Consider the following 17,718-nt stretch of genomic DNA (forward strand, 5'->3'; position numbering starts at 1 on the left):
GGGCGTCTGCCGCGCGTGTCCCCGGCGCTCCAGCCTCGGTCCGCCTCGGGGAACTCCTGCTCGCTCGCTCGCTCCTTTACTCTTCCTTTTTTCTCTTCCAAAAAAAAAAAAAAATCAAACCAAACAAAAAAGACTTTCAAACCTGTTTGGGGAGAGATCGGATGCCCAAAGGACCAGCCTCCTCCCGCCCTCCGCGCTCCCTCCTGTTACCTGAGCCGCCCCGTGGTGTGAGGGGGGGGATCAGCCAGGGGGGGCCCTGCTCCCCGCAGCCCCCCCTCCCCCCCGCTTCCCGCTGCCCCCCACCGCCCGGGGAAGCTGTCTGGGGGGGGCGGGGCCGCTCAGCCGGTGTCCCAGGCCGAGTGAGGGAAGCCACCAGGATTGGGTGCCTGAACTCAAGCCGTTTTGGGTGGGATGTCCCTGGATCTCATTACCATGGGGGTTGTGGAAGTCTTTCGGGGTGAGGGGAGGACAGAATAGGCTGGCAGACCTCCCTTTGCTGAGGATGTCTGGGACCTAGTGCCACCCACGAGGCTTGGAAGCTGCTAGCCAGATGTGTGTATGAGTGTGTTGGGTTGGTGGGGGGGGGGAGCTAGCTATGTCCCTTCTCTCTGGGCATTGCCCTGTCAAGTCTGCTCCAGGAGAGAGGGGGACGGTCCCCCAGTTGTGCTGAGCTGGAGATAAAGACTAACTCATATAGCAGTCAGATCAATGACCACCGGCTCCTCTGGCCCCCAGCCTTGGAGAAGTTTCTTCACCCACCATTTTGCTTTGGGATGGTATGGATGCCCAGTGCACTGCAATAGAAGGGTACCCCCTGCTCCCACTTGGTGCCAGGACCCCCTTCTGCTGCCTGATTGCACTCTGCCTGTGTGCATTTGTATTTGTGTGTGCTCTCCTAAGTACACTTCTCCTCCTCCACAACCTCTTTTCTGCTCCCGACCCCCACCCTTATACCCGTCGGGGAGGGATTCCGGGATGTGTACCTTCTCTTAGCTGCAGCCATCACAGGCAAGATTGAGGGGAAGTGATTTAATAAAAACTTCTCAGTTCTTGCTAGGAAATTGGGGCTCAGGCCCCAGACTCTTCCAGGCTAGACTAGATAGGAGTGTGAGGAGCCTGGAGATGAGTCTAGGGGATGGAAGAAGAGGAAGAATATGTGGAGTTGTGGTTCTTCTTCCTGCAGGAAGAAGAGGGGCAGTTGTGGAGTCAGAGGTTGTGGCTGTGAATGATGGTGCACTGGGAAGGGCTGGGACATCAGAACTGCCTGAGTGTCTGGGCCTGAAGCAGAGGTCAGTAGGGTCATCTTAGAGTAGGCCCTAGGAAGCTGAGGAGGGTGGATCCCTCAGGATGCTGAGGGTGTGAATGCCTGAGGCGGGCACTGCAGGGATTTCACCACCAGACTCCAGGCTCTGCAAAGACCCTGGGCTGGGAACAACTTAGTCCTGCTGCAGCTCTATATCTCTGTCTCTTCAGAGTGACCCTAAACACCCCTGCTGCCATGCTGGGACACCTTTCTAGTTCCCCTCCTACTCCCAGCCATGCAGCAGCCTGGCAGGAAGCTAGCTAGCCTAGGCAGCCCCATCCTGATGGCCTCCCCGCTGGGCACAGTCACCCACGTATGCCGTGATGTGGTTCCTGCTACCCGTCTAGTGTGGGGGAAAGGACACAGAATGGCCTTCAGGTCTGTTTTCTGTTTGGGGGACATTGACCCAGACCCTAACAAGTGACTTCCCTTCCCTTAAACCATTTCGTCTCTGGCTTCTGATACCTTTTTCACCAGCCACTCTTTGGTCAAACTGTAAATGGTCTTTGGAACTGTGTAATATGAAGGTGGGGCCTGCCTCTAAATACCAGCCTCACTGCCCAGGACCCCCTCCTCTGGGAAGCATAAGCAGGGCAGGACCTAGATTCAGCAGAAGGGGGAGTGTGTTGGGGCCTCTGTGGGATCAGTTTGGGAGCCTTGCCCAGGGATCTAGGGTGAGGGCATCTGCGGAAGGTAATCCTATCCCTGTGACAAGTTAGCAGCGTAATCTCCACTCCCAGCACCCCACACCCCTGTCTGGTGGGTGGTGGTGGTGGTGGTGGTGGTTTGGTGAATGTGGGAAGCTGGCAGGGCCCCAGGCAAAATGACCAGGGTTGTCTTGATGGAATTTTGGGAAAGGCGTGATGGCACCGATATCCCTGGCTCTTACATCCTCTGCAATGCTTGCAGTCTTTACCCTACTGCTCCCCTGTCCGTCCTCTAGCTGCTAGTGAGCCCACACAGTTTGTGTGGGGGCATGTGAGGTGGGGGACAGCGCCTGAATCTCTGTGTGTGTCCAGGGAGTGTTCTGGGAATTGGAGAATTGGCTGAAGGTGTCTGGATATCCCTGCGGGGTGGGCCGCCTGTAGAGACCTGGCCCAGAGTGTGAGAATTTGTCAGCCTTGTCGTCGGTGTGTCTGGTGTGTCTGTCCTTGTCAGGCTTGGGTGTGGATGTCTCTTGCTTGTCTGGATCTCGCCTCCTGCTCTGGTCCTCACTCCCCTTCCAGCACACACACACCCCCTTTCCAGCTGGGACTGCCTGCTTGCTCTCTTCTCCCCACAACTGGAGCCTCCCTTGCCTGTTCCTGGAATTTGGAAAGAAGGAGGAGGAAGAGGGGAAGAGGCAGGCAGGCAGACAGACCTCCCACACTCTAGCCCGCCCGCCTGGCATCATGGGGAAATGAAATAGGTGTTATGGAGCTGAGTTTTCTCTGGCTTCTCCTGACCCTCCAGCACATAAGAGCCAGTGCTTACAGAGGGCTACGGACTGCCCACCCCTCAGGGCATCCTGCCCCAAAGGGCCCCTGTTGGACCTCCAGTCACCACCATCAGCCTGTGGAGCCGGTGGGGGGATTAGGCTGCTGCCAGCCTGGCCAGCACCTGTTGTCATCTCCAACCCTGTAACTGGAGCTGGCCAGGAGGGGGCTGCAAAATGACAGGTGGAATTTCTGCAGCCAGGCAACTTTCATCCCTAACTAGATATGACCTTCCCTTCCAGCTCACCCCTCCCACCGCCCCAAATGTCAACCTGATCTCAGCATCGATGCCTGTGTCCTGCTGTGTCCCCTGCCCCCATCACCTGCTACAATCCAGGTTGTCCTCCAAGTTCTCTGAGCTCCGCTGTCTTGGCAGGGCAAGGGGGTGTATGAGTGTGAGTGAGCGCGCGCACGCGTGTGTGTGTGTGTGTGTGTGTGTGTGTGTGTTAGGGGGTGTAGATGGAGGTGGTTCTCAGTTAAAGTTTTAATTGCATAAAAACTGGGAGCTCAGCGCTTGGCCAGTGGGGAGTCTGGGTCTGGCTGGCCGCCCGGTTTGGGCTAAATATAGTCTGGGACATCTGCAGAGAAGGGGAGGGGGTTGAGGGAGGTTCCATCTCCCCCCCCACCTCCAGCCAAGGTGCCCTCGCCTGGACGGGCACCTTGGAGCAGGGAGGGAGATTCCTCCACACAAAGGGCAGTGTGGGGGGCAGGCTGAGCAAATAGGACCTTGGCTGCCTAGAAGCCAGTAGACACCTCAGATGAACCCAGATGCTTAGGACAGGGCCTAAGTGGGGTGCGCTGGCTGGATCCTCTGGCCTTTTTCCTTCTCCCTCCACCCCCTGGAGTTGCCTGAGGTCAGGCAGTCTCTGTGTGTCATTGCGTCCAGCCGGCAGCGGCGGCAGCAGCAGCGGTATGTCACTGTGACCTACTCACTGTGTGCCTGTGTGTACACACACCTACCTCCCAGTGGCTTTCTCCTGACCCCTCCCCTTGGAGCCTCTGTCCTCTGGGTCCTACTGCAGGTCGCTTGTGCCTCTTCCCTCTGTTCCTCGCCCCACAGTGAAACCTTCAGCCCAGGAATTGAGACTTGAGAAGGGGAAGCTGCGGTGGGGAGTTCTCTGATCTCCAGTCACGGCAGGAAGTGGAGAGGAGGGGGACTGAAGGAGGGAACCATGAGTGGCAGATGGAGAGGGAGGACCCTGCCAGGCCCGGCATAGACTGACCATGCTCTTAGTGTGTGTGGGGGGGTGACACCCTGCTAGTGGTCCTCCTTTCTTCCAGCTGCAGGTGGAAGAATGTTGGGGAACAACTGATTCCCTAGAAACCTGGAGCAATCTTCATCACTCCCCACCCAACAGTGAGAAAAAAAATGTCTTCCTGTCACGTGGTTGTCACTTCCTGTCCCACTGTGGTTCCCGGGATGTTTGTTGTTGGTTACCATGGTGATGGCCCTGTAGGCACTACCCCTGGTTCTTGTGGGGAGGGAGCTGCCCCTCCCCTAAAGACCCACAATTGGGAGGGAGACTTTGGGGGGGGCTGGCTAGGGGGCCCTTTTCAGTCTGACTGTGTGTGGTCTCTGATGCCCTGGGTCCCTCAGGGCTCCCTAGACCTCCGTCTATGGGAAAGAGTCATTGCCACCTACTCAGACTGAGTGTTGGGGAGACTGTGACCACCATGTCTGGCTGTGTTTGACTGTGGCTGTGACTGTGTGAGATTGATTTGGCAGCCCTGTCCCTTCCAGCCTGGGTCCCTCAGCTTTGTAAGATCCTAGATTGTGACTCCCCTGCGGCCTCCCCCTCAGTGTGGGAGCTTTCTCTGGACTCCTGTCTTGTGTGCTCATGGATACCACCTGCCCAGGAAGCTTCTGTGGTTTCTTGGAACCCAGGCAGGAGGGTTGAGGCTCTGGGAGGAACCCCTGTATGTGTTTTTTGGGGGACAAAGCGGTGGCCAGTATGCTTGCTTCTTCTTTGCAGGCCCTGTTCTTTAAGTGGAGACCATGAGGTTTGGTGACCCCATTTCCTCACCTCCTCCCTTGTGGGCTTCCCTGATTATCTGGGGATATCAGCCCCAACTGAGTGGTTGGGTGTGGAGTAGGAAGTTGCTGGGGGGGGGGTCCATGATTGTGGGGGGGGGTAGTTTGGGGTGGGTCACAGTCTGACTCAGGCCTGGTCTGGGGTTGGAGCCAAAAGGATATCCTGAGGTAGGAGCGGTGTTCCTGGCTTCTCTGCAGCTTGGTCTCCAGGGAGGGGGGCTGGTAGCATCCAGTGCTGTTGGCAGTTTGCCCTAGGATTCAGCTCAGGCTCGGTCGGGGCTGAGCTGAGGTGATGAGTGGGGCCCCTCCTTGCTGCCCTGTCACTTGTCTGTGAGTCCTCCTCCCTTCAGTCATGTTTCCTGCATGGTGGAGTGGGGACAGACAGTGGTGAGGGGGCAGCTGCCAAGGTGAGGGTGGGGAAAGCCCCGTGTCAGGCTGGATGTGAAGCTGGTAGTTTCCAAGCTGGGGGGTTCCCTTTGTGCCCGTTTGGTCCCCCACAAAGCAGAGCTGCCTTTGTACAGTCCATACACTCCTGTGGTCTGGCTGTGGCCTCAGCAGGCCCATCTCTTCCTCTTCCTGTTTTCTTCCTTCCCTGTGGGTTGGTCCACTCCTTGAGGCCTGGGTTGCCCCCTGCCCTTTCACCTACTCCCTGTGCCCAAGTAAGATCTGCTAAGAGGCCATCGCTCTTTTCTGGGTGTGAGCCTTAGCCATCCTGGGCTTCGGAGCCTGTCCCCCAGGGATGCTTTGTGGAGGACCAGTAAGACCCTACTTCTTCCTCCTGAAACCTGACCTGTCTTGGGTTGGGTTATCTGTCTAGTTGCCCTCCCTGTCTGGTAGACACTCAGTCACTGATGACTTTGCCCAGGGGCCAGGCAGCTCTGGAACTCTGGGCCTGGGATAAAACTTTGTACTGTGTGGTATAAAACTTTGGGCTATGGAGCAACTTCAGATCCACTTGCACCTCCCCCTCCCTGGCCTGCCCCCAATCCTGGGGCTTGAACTCATGGCCTGGGCTCTGTCTCTTAGCTTTTTACTCAAGGCTAACACTTACTGCTGGAGCCAACTGCTCTACTTTTGACTTCTTGATGATTAATTGGAGATAAAGAGACTCACGGACTTTCCTACCTACCCAGGCTGGCTTTGAACCAGGATCCTCAGGTTTCAGCCTCCTAAGTGGGATTTTAGACTGCATCTTAAGGCCATGGCAGTGGTATCATAGCGAGATGCAGTGGCTACATCTCGTAACCTCCTCTAGGGCCTTGCCCTGGATTAGCACACACTAGGGCAGGTTTTCAAACCAGTAGAGAGGCAAACAGGGATTGAGTAGGGCTGGTGGGGATGGTAGATGCAGGAACCTCCATTTATCCCTGCCTTCCCGAGGTGCTTCTTTTTTTCCAGGGGGGACCCTGGGAAAGAGGAGGAAAAAGAGTGGTGGCCATTACTGCTTGCTAGCCCGCCTGCCCGAAGTTGGAAGAGCATGGAGGAGGGGAGAGGTTGCGGCTTTGTGTGTGTGAGTGTGTTTTCCTGGAAAGTTTATAAATAGTTCCAGCCCACTGTTCTCCTTTGAAATTGGCCCTGTCCCGCCCTGCCCCTGCTTGGCCAGCTCTGCCAGCTCCTGGCAGGGTAGGGGGTCCTAAGGAGGCAGGGCTTTGTTTCTGCCAAGGCTGAGTCCCTCCCACCCAAGTAGAGTTTGAGCTCTGGGTGTCATTTGCATATGATTCATTAACTGTCTAGAATGTTCAGGAAACCCCCTGTCTCCCCTTCTTTTAAGCTCCCCAGTCCTAGCTCCTTCTCTCAGCCCTTCCAGAAGGGACTGACTGCTTGGCTTCAGTTTGTGGGGGAACTGTTCTTTCACTGGAGGCAGGGTTACAGGAGGAAATAAATGAAAAAGGGAGACTGGGCCCAGATGGGTTTGGAGGCTCCTCACCCCAAGATAGAGGAGGAAATGGTGGATTTCTCTTCTTCTCCTGCTCCACATCCAAAGGTTTCTTTTTTTTTTTTTTTTTTGGTTTGTGAATTGCAAGAAGGGAATTTGGGAAAGGGTTGTGGTCAGGCCTCCACCCACACCCATAATATCCGTCTCCCCACATCCCTCTCCTCTGTCTAGGGGGAAGCAGGACCCTGGAACATGGGCTAGGTTCCCTCCCGATTCTAGCCACAGATGCTGGCCCTAGTTGGGGTGATGCGGGGGGGGGGGCGAGGGGGAGGCAGGCAGCGCCTAATAAGAGCTCCCTCCCGGGAGTGCCTGTTGAGAGCTCCCTCCCAGGGTGGTGGTAAGCTGTGGGGAAGGAGGGAGTGCCCAGGTATCCACGCCTCTACACCAGGCTGGGCAAGGTGCTTCCTTCAGCTCAACTTCCCTGATCCTCCAATGTAGGTAGGCAGTTCACAGGCTTGTAAACATGCCTTCGAGAGGTTAAAGTGACTTGCCTAAGGTCACCCAGAGTGGCAGAGCTGAGATTTAACTCTTCAGACCATCTGGCAACTCTTGCCTTTCTTTCAAGTGTGTGACTCTGGGGAATAATGTATGGAGCTGGGGACATTTTACCCTGGGGTGAAATGTAATCCTGGTACCTTCAAGGCATGAAAGACACGAGTGAGTATGGTATATGGTTGGTGGCAGCCACTCTCTCCCACTCTACCCTCCCTCCTCCTTTTTTTATTTTTTTGTGCTGGTATGCTAGGGCTTGAATTCAGGGCCCAAAGCTCTCCTCTACCACGTGAGCCACAGCTCCACTTGCAGTTTTATTTGGGTGGTTAATTGGAGATAAGACTCTCATAAACTTTCTTGCCCGGACTGGCTTTGAACCATGGTCTTTAGATCTTACCCTCCAGAGTAGCTAAGATGATAGGTTATGAGTCACTCTGCCTTCTCATACTTTTTTTTTTTCTTTTTCCTTCTGGGCTGTGTTTTGGAGTTGCAGGCCTGTCGATATCTCTCTCTCTCCCTCTCTCTCTCTCTCTCTCTCTCTCTCTCTCTCTCTCTCTCTCTCTCTCTCTCTCTCTCTCTCTCTCTCTCTCGTGCTTGTGTGCAGTAGAGATGGCTGGCATAGGGCCGAAGTTGGATGTGATAGTGTGTTTTCCCTTTCTTCGGTACTGATTTCAATTCCCTGCGGGGGGCTTTCTCTACCACTGGGTGCAAGGCACTGGGGCCAAGGGTCCTGTCTCACCTGCTCACCTAGAACCTTGAGCGGCAGAGTCTGTGCTCTGTGCGCTTTACCCCAATCATCTCTGCCCTTGCCCATCCCTGTTCTCTGATCAACCTGGCCCTTGGCCCATTTCTGTGATCTTTGCCCTCTTCTTCAGTAGAAATCCCTCCTTCCTGGGAGCGGAGCAGTTTTGCATTGAAGTCTGCAGACTGAGCTGGGTTAGGCTCTTGGAGTTTCTGAGGTGATCAAGCCACTCCCTGGGGTATGTATGTGAGGGGGATGGGGTTGAAATTTCATCTGATTTCCGACTTTCAAGGACAGAATGGAAGCATTGGTTCTTAGGTGGCCACAATTATTTCTTCTCTAAGGATAAGGCTGGACTCCAGAAAGCTCAGGCGGGTGTTCCCCACCTGCATCTCTAAAGTTAGGTCCAGATGCCTGAGATGTAGGTGTAAGTGGCATTCTGGACTTTGGCCTTGGCTCAGGAGCCCTCCCTGTGACCAGGTGCCTGCTGGGCCTCACCGGTAGGAAAGTGGCCTCTGTGTGCCTGTGTGGATGGGAATTGGTATATGTGGGTCCATCTTGATGTATGTTAGGGTGGCAGGAGGGAGGTAGGCACAGGGGCCAGCCTGATGTGTGAGAGGCAGGGACTGTACAGTGTGGGAAATTGGGGTTGTGTGCTCCTGAGGTTATATGGGGGGGGGTACACACACGTTCTGAACTGTGTGCATTGCATGGCAGATCCCAGGTGTGGAGAGATGGTATCTGTAGCCTCTCTGTCTTCACGTGCGTGCTTGCACACACAAGCTGGGGCTGCAAGTGGCCTCTTGCCCACCCAGATGTTTTTTGGTAGACCTGCATGCATGGATTTCTGTAAGTGTGTGTGTGAGGGGGGGTAGATACCTGTGAGGTTGAGTCAGCCCCTCCTCCCCTTGCCTGGCTCCCCCTAGTTCCTTTTGTGTGGGGCCCAAGGAGACGAGCACTGCTGTAGCTGGCAGTTGGTCCAGTGGGTGGGGTTCTGTTCTACTGACGTCAGCCCTCAGCCTGGGAGGGAATGACAGGGGGCTGAAGAGAGGGGGGGCGGGGTTGCCACTCAGGAGTAAGGGTTGTCATAATGAGTTAACTGTCCAGATTTCACTCCTTTCACTCCAGGGGCATTTGTCTCCTCCCTCGTCATACCTCTGCCCTCTGTCCCTCAATCTGACAGGGCTTGGTTGGTTGATCTAGCTGGGCTCAGAAGTCCCCTAGTCTCTCCAGGTTTGAGCCTGGGCTTGGAGTCTGGTATCTACTAAGCTTAGGGAGTGGGGATGGACAGAGGATATTAGAAAGAGACAGTCCTTATCTTTTCTAGGTTTTTTTTTTTTTTTTTTGGCCAGTCCTGGGGCTTGGACTCAGGGCCTGGGCACTGTCCTTGGGCTTTCCTCAAGGCTAGAGTTCTACCACTTGAGCCACAGCATCACTTCTGGCTTTTTCTGTATATGTGGTACCGAGGAATCAAATGCAGGTTTTGTGCAGGCTAGGCAAGCACTCTACCACTAGGACACACTCTCGGCCCCTTCCAGGTATTTCTTATCCTCTTTCTTTATTAAAATATAATTCACATACTGTAAAATTCACCCATTAGCCTACAGAATCCAAGCTGGGCATGGTAATATACACCTGTAATCCCAGTACTCAGGAGTCTGAAGCAAGAAGATTGCTAGTTGGAGGTGAGGAAGGGCTATGTAGTAAGACCTTGCTTTTTTTTTTTTCTTTAAAAACCAAAAAACAAAAACCAAGGAGACCTAGGCACCAGTGGCTCATGCCTGTAATCCTAGCTACTCAGGAAGCTGAGATCTGGAAGATCATAGTTTGAAGTCAGCCCAGGCAGAAAAGTCTGCAAAACTCCATCTCCAGAATAGCCAGGCTAGAGGTATGGCTCAAGTAGTAGTAGAGTGCTAGCCTAGCAGATAAGCCAAATGAATTAATAAAGTCCTGAGTTCAAACCCTGGTACTGTCAAAAAAAAGTAGAAGAAAGTGTCCAGTTCAGTGGTTTTCATGTATTCATAGGGTTCTGCAACCACTACCGCAACCAATTTTAGACATTAGGACATTTTCATCACCCAAAAAAGAGCCCCCATATCTATCAGTGGTCACTTCCCATTTCCCTAGAATTCACACCCCAGCTCCTGGTAACCACAAATGTGCTTCCTGTCTACATAGGTTGCCTCTCCTGCACATTCATACAAATAAAATCATGATGTACATATTTTTCTAATTGTTATGTGATTTCAAGTTCTACTCATATTAGTGTGTATCAGGATATTTTTGGAGTATTCCTTGGGGGGAAGCAGAATAATATCCTATAAGTGGATCTACATTTTTTAAATCCATTTTTCAGTTAATGGACATTTAGACTTGATTCCATTTTTTGACTAGTATGGACAATGCCAAATTTTCTTTGTTCCTTTTTTTTTTTGCCAGTCCTGGCCATAAGCTCAGGGCCTGAGCACTATCCTTGGACTTTCTCAAAGCTAGAACTCTACCACTTGAGCCTCAGCACCACTTCCGGATTTTTTCTATGTATGTGGTACCGAGGAATCGAACCCGGGTCTTTGTGCATGCTAGGCAAGCACTTTAACCACTAGAGCAAACTCCCGGCCCCCTTTTTTTTTTTTTTTTTTTTTGCTAATCCTGAGGCTTGAACTCAGGGCCGGGGCACTGTCTCTGAGCTTTGAGCCACAGCATCATTTCTGGCTTTTTTCTGGGTATGTGGTACTGAAGGATTGAACCCAGGGCTTCATGCATGCTAGGCAAATACTCTACCACTAAGCCATATTCTCAACCCTTACAAGTCTTTTTTTTTTTTTTTTCTGGACTTATCCATACCTCTCTAGGTCATGGGCTAACTCAAATTTGAGGAACTGCCAAACTGTTCTTCAAAGCAGTTATACCATTTTCCATTCCCACCACCAATATTTGTTGTTTTATTTTCAGGATACTAGTTTGAACTCAGGAGTTCATACGTGGTAGGAAAGTACTCTATCTTTGGGTTATATCACTGGCCCTTTTTCTTTTCTTTTTGTTTCTTTCTTTTTCTTTTCTTTTTTTTCTGGGGTTTGAACTCAGGGCCTGAGCACTGTTCTTGGGCTTTTTCCTCAAGGCTAGAGCTCTACCACTTGAGCCACAGCACCACTTCCAGCTTTTTTTTTTTCCCCTATGTATGTGGTACCAAGGAATCAAGCCTTGGCTTTCCTACATATTTGGCCAGCACTCCACCACGAGGCGGAACTCCCAGCTTTATTTTCTTCTGAGACAGGGTCTTGCTAAATTGCCCCAGGTTAATCTTGAACTTTCAGTTCTCTTGCCTTAGCTTTCCCGCGCAGCTGGGTTTAGAGGTATGCTCCATCCACTATGCTAGGGTGCAGACATTTATTAGGGAAGAAAACAGAACCAGGCAGCATTTATCATCGTTGTTTCTTTTTCCTCTCCCTGTACTGTGGTTTGAACTCATGGCTTTGCATTTGCTGGCCAAGCACTCTGTCACTTGAGCCATACATCATCATCTGTTGCTTTTTCGTTTACTTTTCAGACAGGAGCTTGGATTTTCCCTAGGTCAGTTTGGATCTTATGTCCTATATGGCTGGATTACAGGTGTTCACCTCAATGCTAGACATATTTGTTGAGATGGAGTTAACAGTTTATTTATTTATTTATTTATTTATTTATTTATTTATTTTTTGCCAGTCCTGGGCTTGAGCTCAGGGCCTGAGCACTGTCCTTGGACTTTCTCAAGGCGAGAGCTCTACCACTTGAGCCTCAGCACCACTTCCGGCTTTTTTGTATGTATGTGGTACCAAGGAATTGAACCCGGGTCTTCGTGCATGTTAGGCAAGCACTTTAACCACTAGACCAAATTCCCGGCCTCGTGTTTGTTTATTTTTTTCGCCTAACTGCAACCCTTCTGATCTGCTTTTATTTATTTATTTATTTATTTATTTATTTCCCTGATCTCTGCCTTTTAAGTAGCTGGAATTACAGCACTGGTTCATTGTGGTTTTGATTGGCTATGATTTTTTTTTCCTCAGTCCTGGGGCTTGAAATCAGGGCCTGGGCACTGTGTCTGAGCTTCTTTTGCTCAAGGCTAGTACTTTATCAGGTTTTCTATTTATGTGGTACTGAAGAATCGAATCCAGGGCTTCATGCATGCCAGGCAAGCATTCTACTACTATGCCACATTCCCAGCTCCTGGCTGTGATTTTTTTCTTTTTCTTTTTTTTTTTTTTGCCAGTCTTGGGCTTGGGCTCAGGGCCTAAGCACTGTCCTTGGACTTTCTCAAGGCTAGAGCTCTACCACTTGAGCCTCAGCACCACTTCCAGCTTTTTTCTATGTATGTGGTGCCGAGGAATCGAACCTGGGTCTTCGTGCATGCTAGGCAAGCGCTCTACCACTAGGCCAAACTCCCAGCCCCAAAGGTCTCTGAGCTTTTGTGCTCAAGGCTGTTCTTCTCCCATTTGAGCCACAGTTCTGCTTCTGGCTTTCTAGTAGTTAAGAGGAGAGAGATAGAAATCTCATGGACTTTCCTGCTTTGGCTGGCTCTGAACCATGCTTTTCAGATCTCAGCCTCCTAAAAAGCTTGTATTACAGGTCTGAGCCACCAGCATTTGGTGACATAGATCTCTTTCGAACCATATAGATATGGATGTGTATGTATGTTAGCTCTTTTGTAGGGCTGGGAATGTGGCTTAGTGGTAAGTAGAGTGTTTGCCTAGCATATATGAAGCCCTAGGTTTGATTCCTTAGCACATAACAGAAAAACCACATAAACAGAAAAAGCAGAAGTGGTACTCAAGTGGTAGAGCAAAAGGAAGCTCAGGGACTGGGCTCAGGCCCTGAGTTCAAGCCCCAGAACTCAAAAAACAAACTCTTATGTATCTGTATACATATTATTTATATGCCCAGTGGATCTGAAACATCTTTTTGTGGATCTGTTTCTCATTTTTCTCTCTGTCTCTCTTGTTGCCTGTGTCTTGCTGTGGGGGCATCTCTTGGGTTCATAGCTGTTCCTCTGTACCCTATGGTGGTATCTGTGCATATCATCTGCTCCCAGCTGTTCAAACAGGGTGCGGATCTGTACACTCACTGGTGAGGGGGCATCTGGCCTTTCATCTTCTGCCCACTTCCCACCCCATTCCAAGGGTGTTGCTTTTGCAGATAGAAGTGTGGTGAACTCTAAGATCTCCCCCCCCCCCCCGCCCCACTCTGGCCTTTTCATCTGTGGGGGTGGGAGACTCCAACAATCACAGCCAGGCCCATCTTTGCTGTTCCCATGGATATAATAGAGACCAACTTATCTGAGGTACTGGGGCTTGGATTTGGGGGGAAGTGGTATCAGAGAGATTCCCCCCCAGTTTAGGAGTCATTTTTCTGAGAAATACCAATGCTTTAGGGAAGCGGCTTTTCCTCTCTTCCCCACCCCACCCCCTCCATCACACAGTCCATGTGTCTTGACCTCAGGTAACCCACACTGGGGGAAGGAGAGCCAGCCATCGGTCTCTGCTGTAGTGATCTCTGGGGTGGCACCGGGGACCCTTTCTTCCCTGAGGACTCTCATGGTTGAGAGGCCTCCCAGTGGATCTGGGTTATGTCCTCATCTCTCCAACCTGGCTGAGCTAGCCTGCCACCCCCAGTGGTGCCTGGGCCCTGCTCCCAGGCTGCCTTTGCCAACCAGGCAAGGTGCCAGCCGTCTGCTCAGCTGGATGCCACGGGAAAATCTCCGGAGCTCCACAGGGAATCCCGGGTGCCTGCTTTTCAGTGCCCACTCACCTGTCTTTCCTCTTTCTGCAGCATCACAGGACATGGCTCCCCTTCCTGCCTGGCTGGGGTCCGTCTAGGAGTGTCAGCCCTTTTGGTGCCCCGAAAGCCAGCTCTGGACCTTCCCAGGAAAGTGCCAGCTCACAGAACTGCTTCACCAAAGGACCAACTCTTGGGACGTTCCCCAACCTACTCAGCCCCAACTAGGGTGGGGGCTCTAGAAGGCTGACATTAGCTTGTTGACTTTGGACGGCAGCTCCAGGACAGAAGAGGGGGTGTGGGCTCACCACACAAACCCCCTCTGGGCCCAGGCCCCATGCCCCAAGGAGGGGCAGCCTGAAGCCCGAGGCAGCCCCGCCGGACTGTCTGCCTGCCCTTCTGACTGTGGCCCTTTGGCATGGCCAGCAACAGCAGCTCTTGCCCAACACCTGGGGGTGGGCACCTCAATGGCTACCCCATGCCCCCCTATGCCTTCTTCTTCCCCCCTATGCTGGGGGGCCTCTCCCCACCAGGAGCTCTGACCACTCTCCAGCACCAGCTTCCAGTTAGTGGATACAGCACACCATCCCCAGCCAGTAAGTCTGTTTGGGGGGTCATGGTGGGAGGGGGCTATGGAGGGGCCAGGCCTCAGGAGGCTATCTTGGGGTGGGGGCTAAGCCTGTGGGCTGGTTGCATTTAGTGTGGGTGGAGCCATGCTGTTCCATGGCTCAGCTGTTCTGGGTGGCTCTCTCCTGCACTAGCTCTGAGGAGGACTGGATGCAGAGGCTGGAGGAAGGGTGGAAATGACAGCTCTGGGGAGTGAGTGCAAGTGACCCCCACCCGTGCTCTTGAGGGAAAGGGCTTTCAGGGAGAGGCCAGAGGCAGCTGGAGCCCCTTGTTCTCCCCCTGCCATTGCCTCCCCCCACTTCCCTTGGTGGGGATGCTCATGAGAGGGAGGGACCCACAAGCTAGCCCCGTGAGGAGGGAGTCTTGGGGAAGGACTGGACTCTGGCCTTGGCCACATAACATGGTCTTGGCAGGGTCTTTGTTTTCTGCCCTGAGGGTCACGTGTTGGCGGGGTGGGGGTCTCAGTACCCTTCTCTGGCCAGCCAAGCCAGGTAGTGGGAGGTGGCGGCAGCTATGGCCAGCTGGCAGAGTCCAGGCTTGGGGCCTGCCAGGCCGCTTACAGTAACTCTGGCCCCCAGGGCCTGGCTGGGCTCTAGGCCAGGGCCAGGGAGGAGGGAGCTGGGCCTGGCCTGGGGTGGGAGGGGGTGGAAGCAGCAGAACAGGCTATGGACAACTAGCTGGCCGGCTGGTCAGCTGCTGACCTGAGAAACGTGTCCCACCTCTCCTGGCTGGCAGGGACTGAACACCCTGCCCTGGGCACCTACCATTCCTCCCACAGCCACTGGCACACTGCCTGGCACCATTGCCCTGTGTGCCCGGCTGGGCTGGGTCAGTGCCCCCTTCTCAGTGTGGGGGCAGTGCTCTCTCCCCGGAGCCAGGGAGTCTCTTTGTCCCTGGGGCAGGCCCTGGCTGGGCGCCTCACCGCCCTCACTGGCTGTCTGCCCACCGCCACCACTGCTTCCTGGATCAGCCCCTTCTCTCCCAGGCCCTACCAGCCGCCTGGGAGCAGCAACTCCCACTTTATGCCCTAGGGTCAGGGAGGCAGACAGGTGCTACCTCAGTTTCCCCTGCTATCTTTTTCCCTTTCTGCTCTCTCTCTGCTTTCCATAGGAGTGTGAGGTAGATGGATATGGAGAACCCCTGATTCTGATCTGGTCTGCTAGTCTGTGCTGTGGTGATGAGGGGTGGGCAGCCTTCGGACGCAGGGTGTCTGGGGAAAGGGTGGGTGCACCTGTGTGGCATACTCCATGCATTTGAAAGCAGGATTCTTATGCTGGTCTCAGGTCCCTTGGAACCAGGGAATTTTAAGGAGGAAAGGAGTTGGGGTGGGGGTGGGGAGCTGAGGGTCTTATAACCTAGTACTATGGACACCTTGTTTCTTCCCCATGTACTGCAAACAGAATTCCCACCCAGGGTCTGGACTGGGAAGGGGGGAGGTTGGATGGCTGGAGGTAGGGGCTGGGGTGTGGCCTCATTCTTGCCTGCTCTGGGCCAGACAGAGCAAATGCTTTGCGCTCCCCTGGGTGTTGCAAGCTGGTTCCTCTTTCTTAGAGGTGGGTGGGGAAGGCTCCTACCCTGGTAACCTTCTCCCAGGGTGGGGTGCCCACATTTGGGGCAAATGTAGCTTTCTCTGGCTTCCCCACCCTACTTAGGCAATGCCTCTTCCTGTCCCCTCCTCTGTGAGCCTGTGGGTTTCCCACTCCTCCTGGTAAACAACAGCCTCTCTGCTTGCTCCATCTACCACCTACCTGCTTCTGAGCTTCTGGCCCACCTCTCTGGGACCAAGGTATGGCCTTGGCTCCAAGAGAGCCACATACTGTCCCTCCAGCCTTGCAGGACCTATCTGTGAACAGAGCCCCTCAGCTCTGGATAGGGAAGCAGGATGGCTAAAAATTTCATATACCTAAGCTGGGTGCTGGCTACTCAGGAGGCTAAGATGCAAGGGTCCAGGTTCCAAGTTAGCCCAGTGAGGAAAGTCCATGAGTCTGTCTCTCTCTCTCCCTCTCCCCTCTCTCTCTCTCTCTCTCTCTCTCTCTCTCTCTCTCTCTCTCTCTCTCTCTCTCTCTCTCTTCTCTCTCCTCTCTCCTCTCTCCTCTCTCCTCTCTCCTCTCTCCTCTCTCTCCTCTCTCTCTCTGTCAGTCCTGGGGCTTGAACTCAGGGCCTGGGCATTGTCCTTGGGCCTTCTCAAGGCCAGCCTTCTACCACTTGAGCCACAGCACCACTTCCAGATTTTTCTGTGTATGTGGTATGAAGGAATCAAATTAGAGCTTTGTGCATGCTAGGTGAACCCTCTACCTAGGCCATGTTCCTGGCCTACATGAGACTCTTATCTCTGATTAACCACCCAAAAGCCAGAAGTGGAGCTGTGGCTCACGTGGTAGAACACCAACAGTCTCGAATGATAAAACTAAGGGATAGTGCCCAGGCCCTGAGTTCAAGTCCTAGTACTGGCACACACACACAAAAAAAAAACAACAAAAATTCATACATCTGCCTTAGGGATGGAGGCAGCTCAGGCTCCACTTGGAGCTAGTGGGGGAGGGGAGAGGGCTCATACAGTTCCTAAGGGAGGTAGGCGTCCTGTGGGCAGGGGTATTGGTGATATGCTCTGGTCCTCTGGTTTTCTGAAAACAGAAATCTGTTGGAGGAACCGTTGTCCTCCAGCAAAGGTTGTCAGGATTGAGCCTCCTTGCCTCTTCCTCTTCTGGGAGAGGGAGAAGAGGCCGTGCCCCAGGTATTCTGGGTGCACTCTTCAGAGGCCCAGGTAGCCTGGGAAAGGAGAGAGAGCCACTCCTGGTCACTGTAGGTAGGAGGTCCCAGCGATAGTGCAGGCCTCTCCCTTTCCTACTTGGCAGGGGAAGGCTGATATTTACTGAGGTTTGGGATTCCGTGTACTTTCTGTGGAGGGTCAGGCCTGTGTGTGTTTTAGGGGTGGGGGTGGTCAAGGTTGAGTATGTGTTGAGAAGGGGATTAATGGCTTGTGTGTATTGGGTGAGAGGGTTCCAGGGCTGGAAGAGGCTCTCAGCTTGAGTGCTGGGGCTGGGGCAGGGCAGGATTTAGGACCTAGAAGTAAGGAGGTGTGGTCTTCAGAGAGCACCTGCTTGGGAAGAGGGGGCGTTTGTCCCTTCCCCTCCGCTGGAGGGAGAGCTAGCCTGCCTCTGGTTTGCAGACCCTGGGGATTTCATGGGCAGGAGTCTGACTGGGTCAGGGCTGTGGAGTGGGAGCTGGTGTTTCTTTTTTTTTTTTTTTTTTTTTGCCAGTCCTGGGCTTGAGCTCAGGGCCTGAGCACTGTCCTTGGATTTTTCTCAAGGCTAGAGCTCTACCACTTGAGCCTCAGCACCACTTCCGGCTTTTTTCTATATG

The 17,718-nt window shown here is 53.3% G+C and overlaps 1 protein-coding gene across 2 annotated transcripts in view; it reads left to right on the forward strand.

Moving 5' to 3' along the window:
• Rara (retinoic acid receptor alpha) overlaps positions 1-17,718 on the forward strand; it is a 47,653-nt gene that overhangs the window by 11,855 nt on the left and 18,080 nt on the right. For both annotated transcript variants that reach the window (XM_090350792.1, XM_090350791.1), the window contains exon 2: positions 13,783-14,324. In XM_090350792.1, coding sequence (XP_090206918.1) covers positions 14,147-14,324 — 178 coding nt within the window. In that variant the 5' untranslated portion in view covers positions 13,783-14,146. The remainder of the gene's footprint in view (positions 1-13,782; positions 14,325-17,718) is intronic.

Source organism: Megascapheus bottae, chromosome 17 (assembly GCF_031878675.1).
Source record: "Megascapheus bottae isolate mThoBot1 chromosome 17, mThoBot2.hap1, whole genome shotgun sequence".
Lineage (NCBI taxonomy): Eukaryota > Metazoa > Chordata > Mammalia > Rodentia > Geomyidae > Megascapheus > Megascapheus bottae.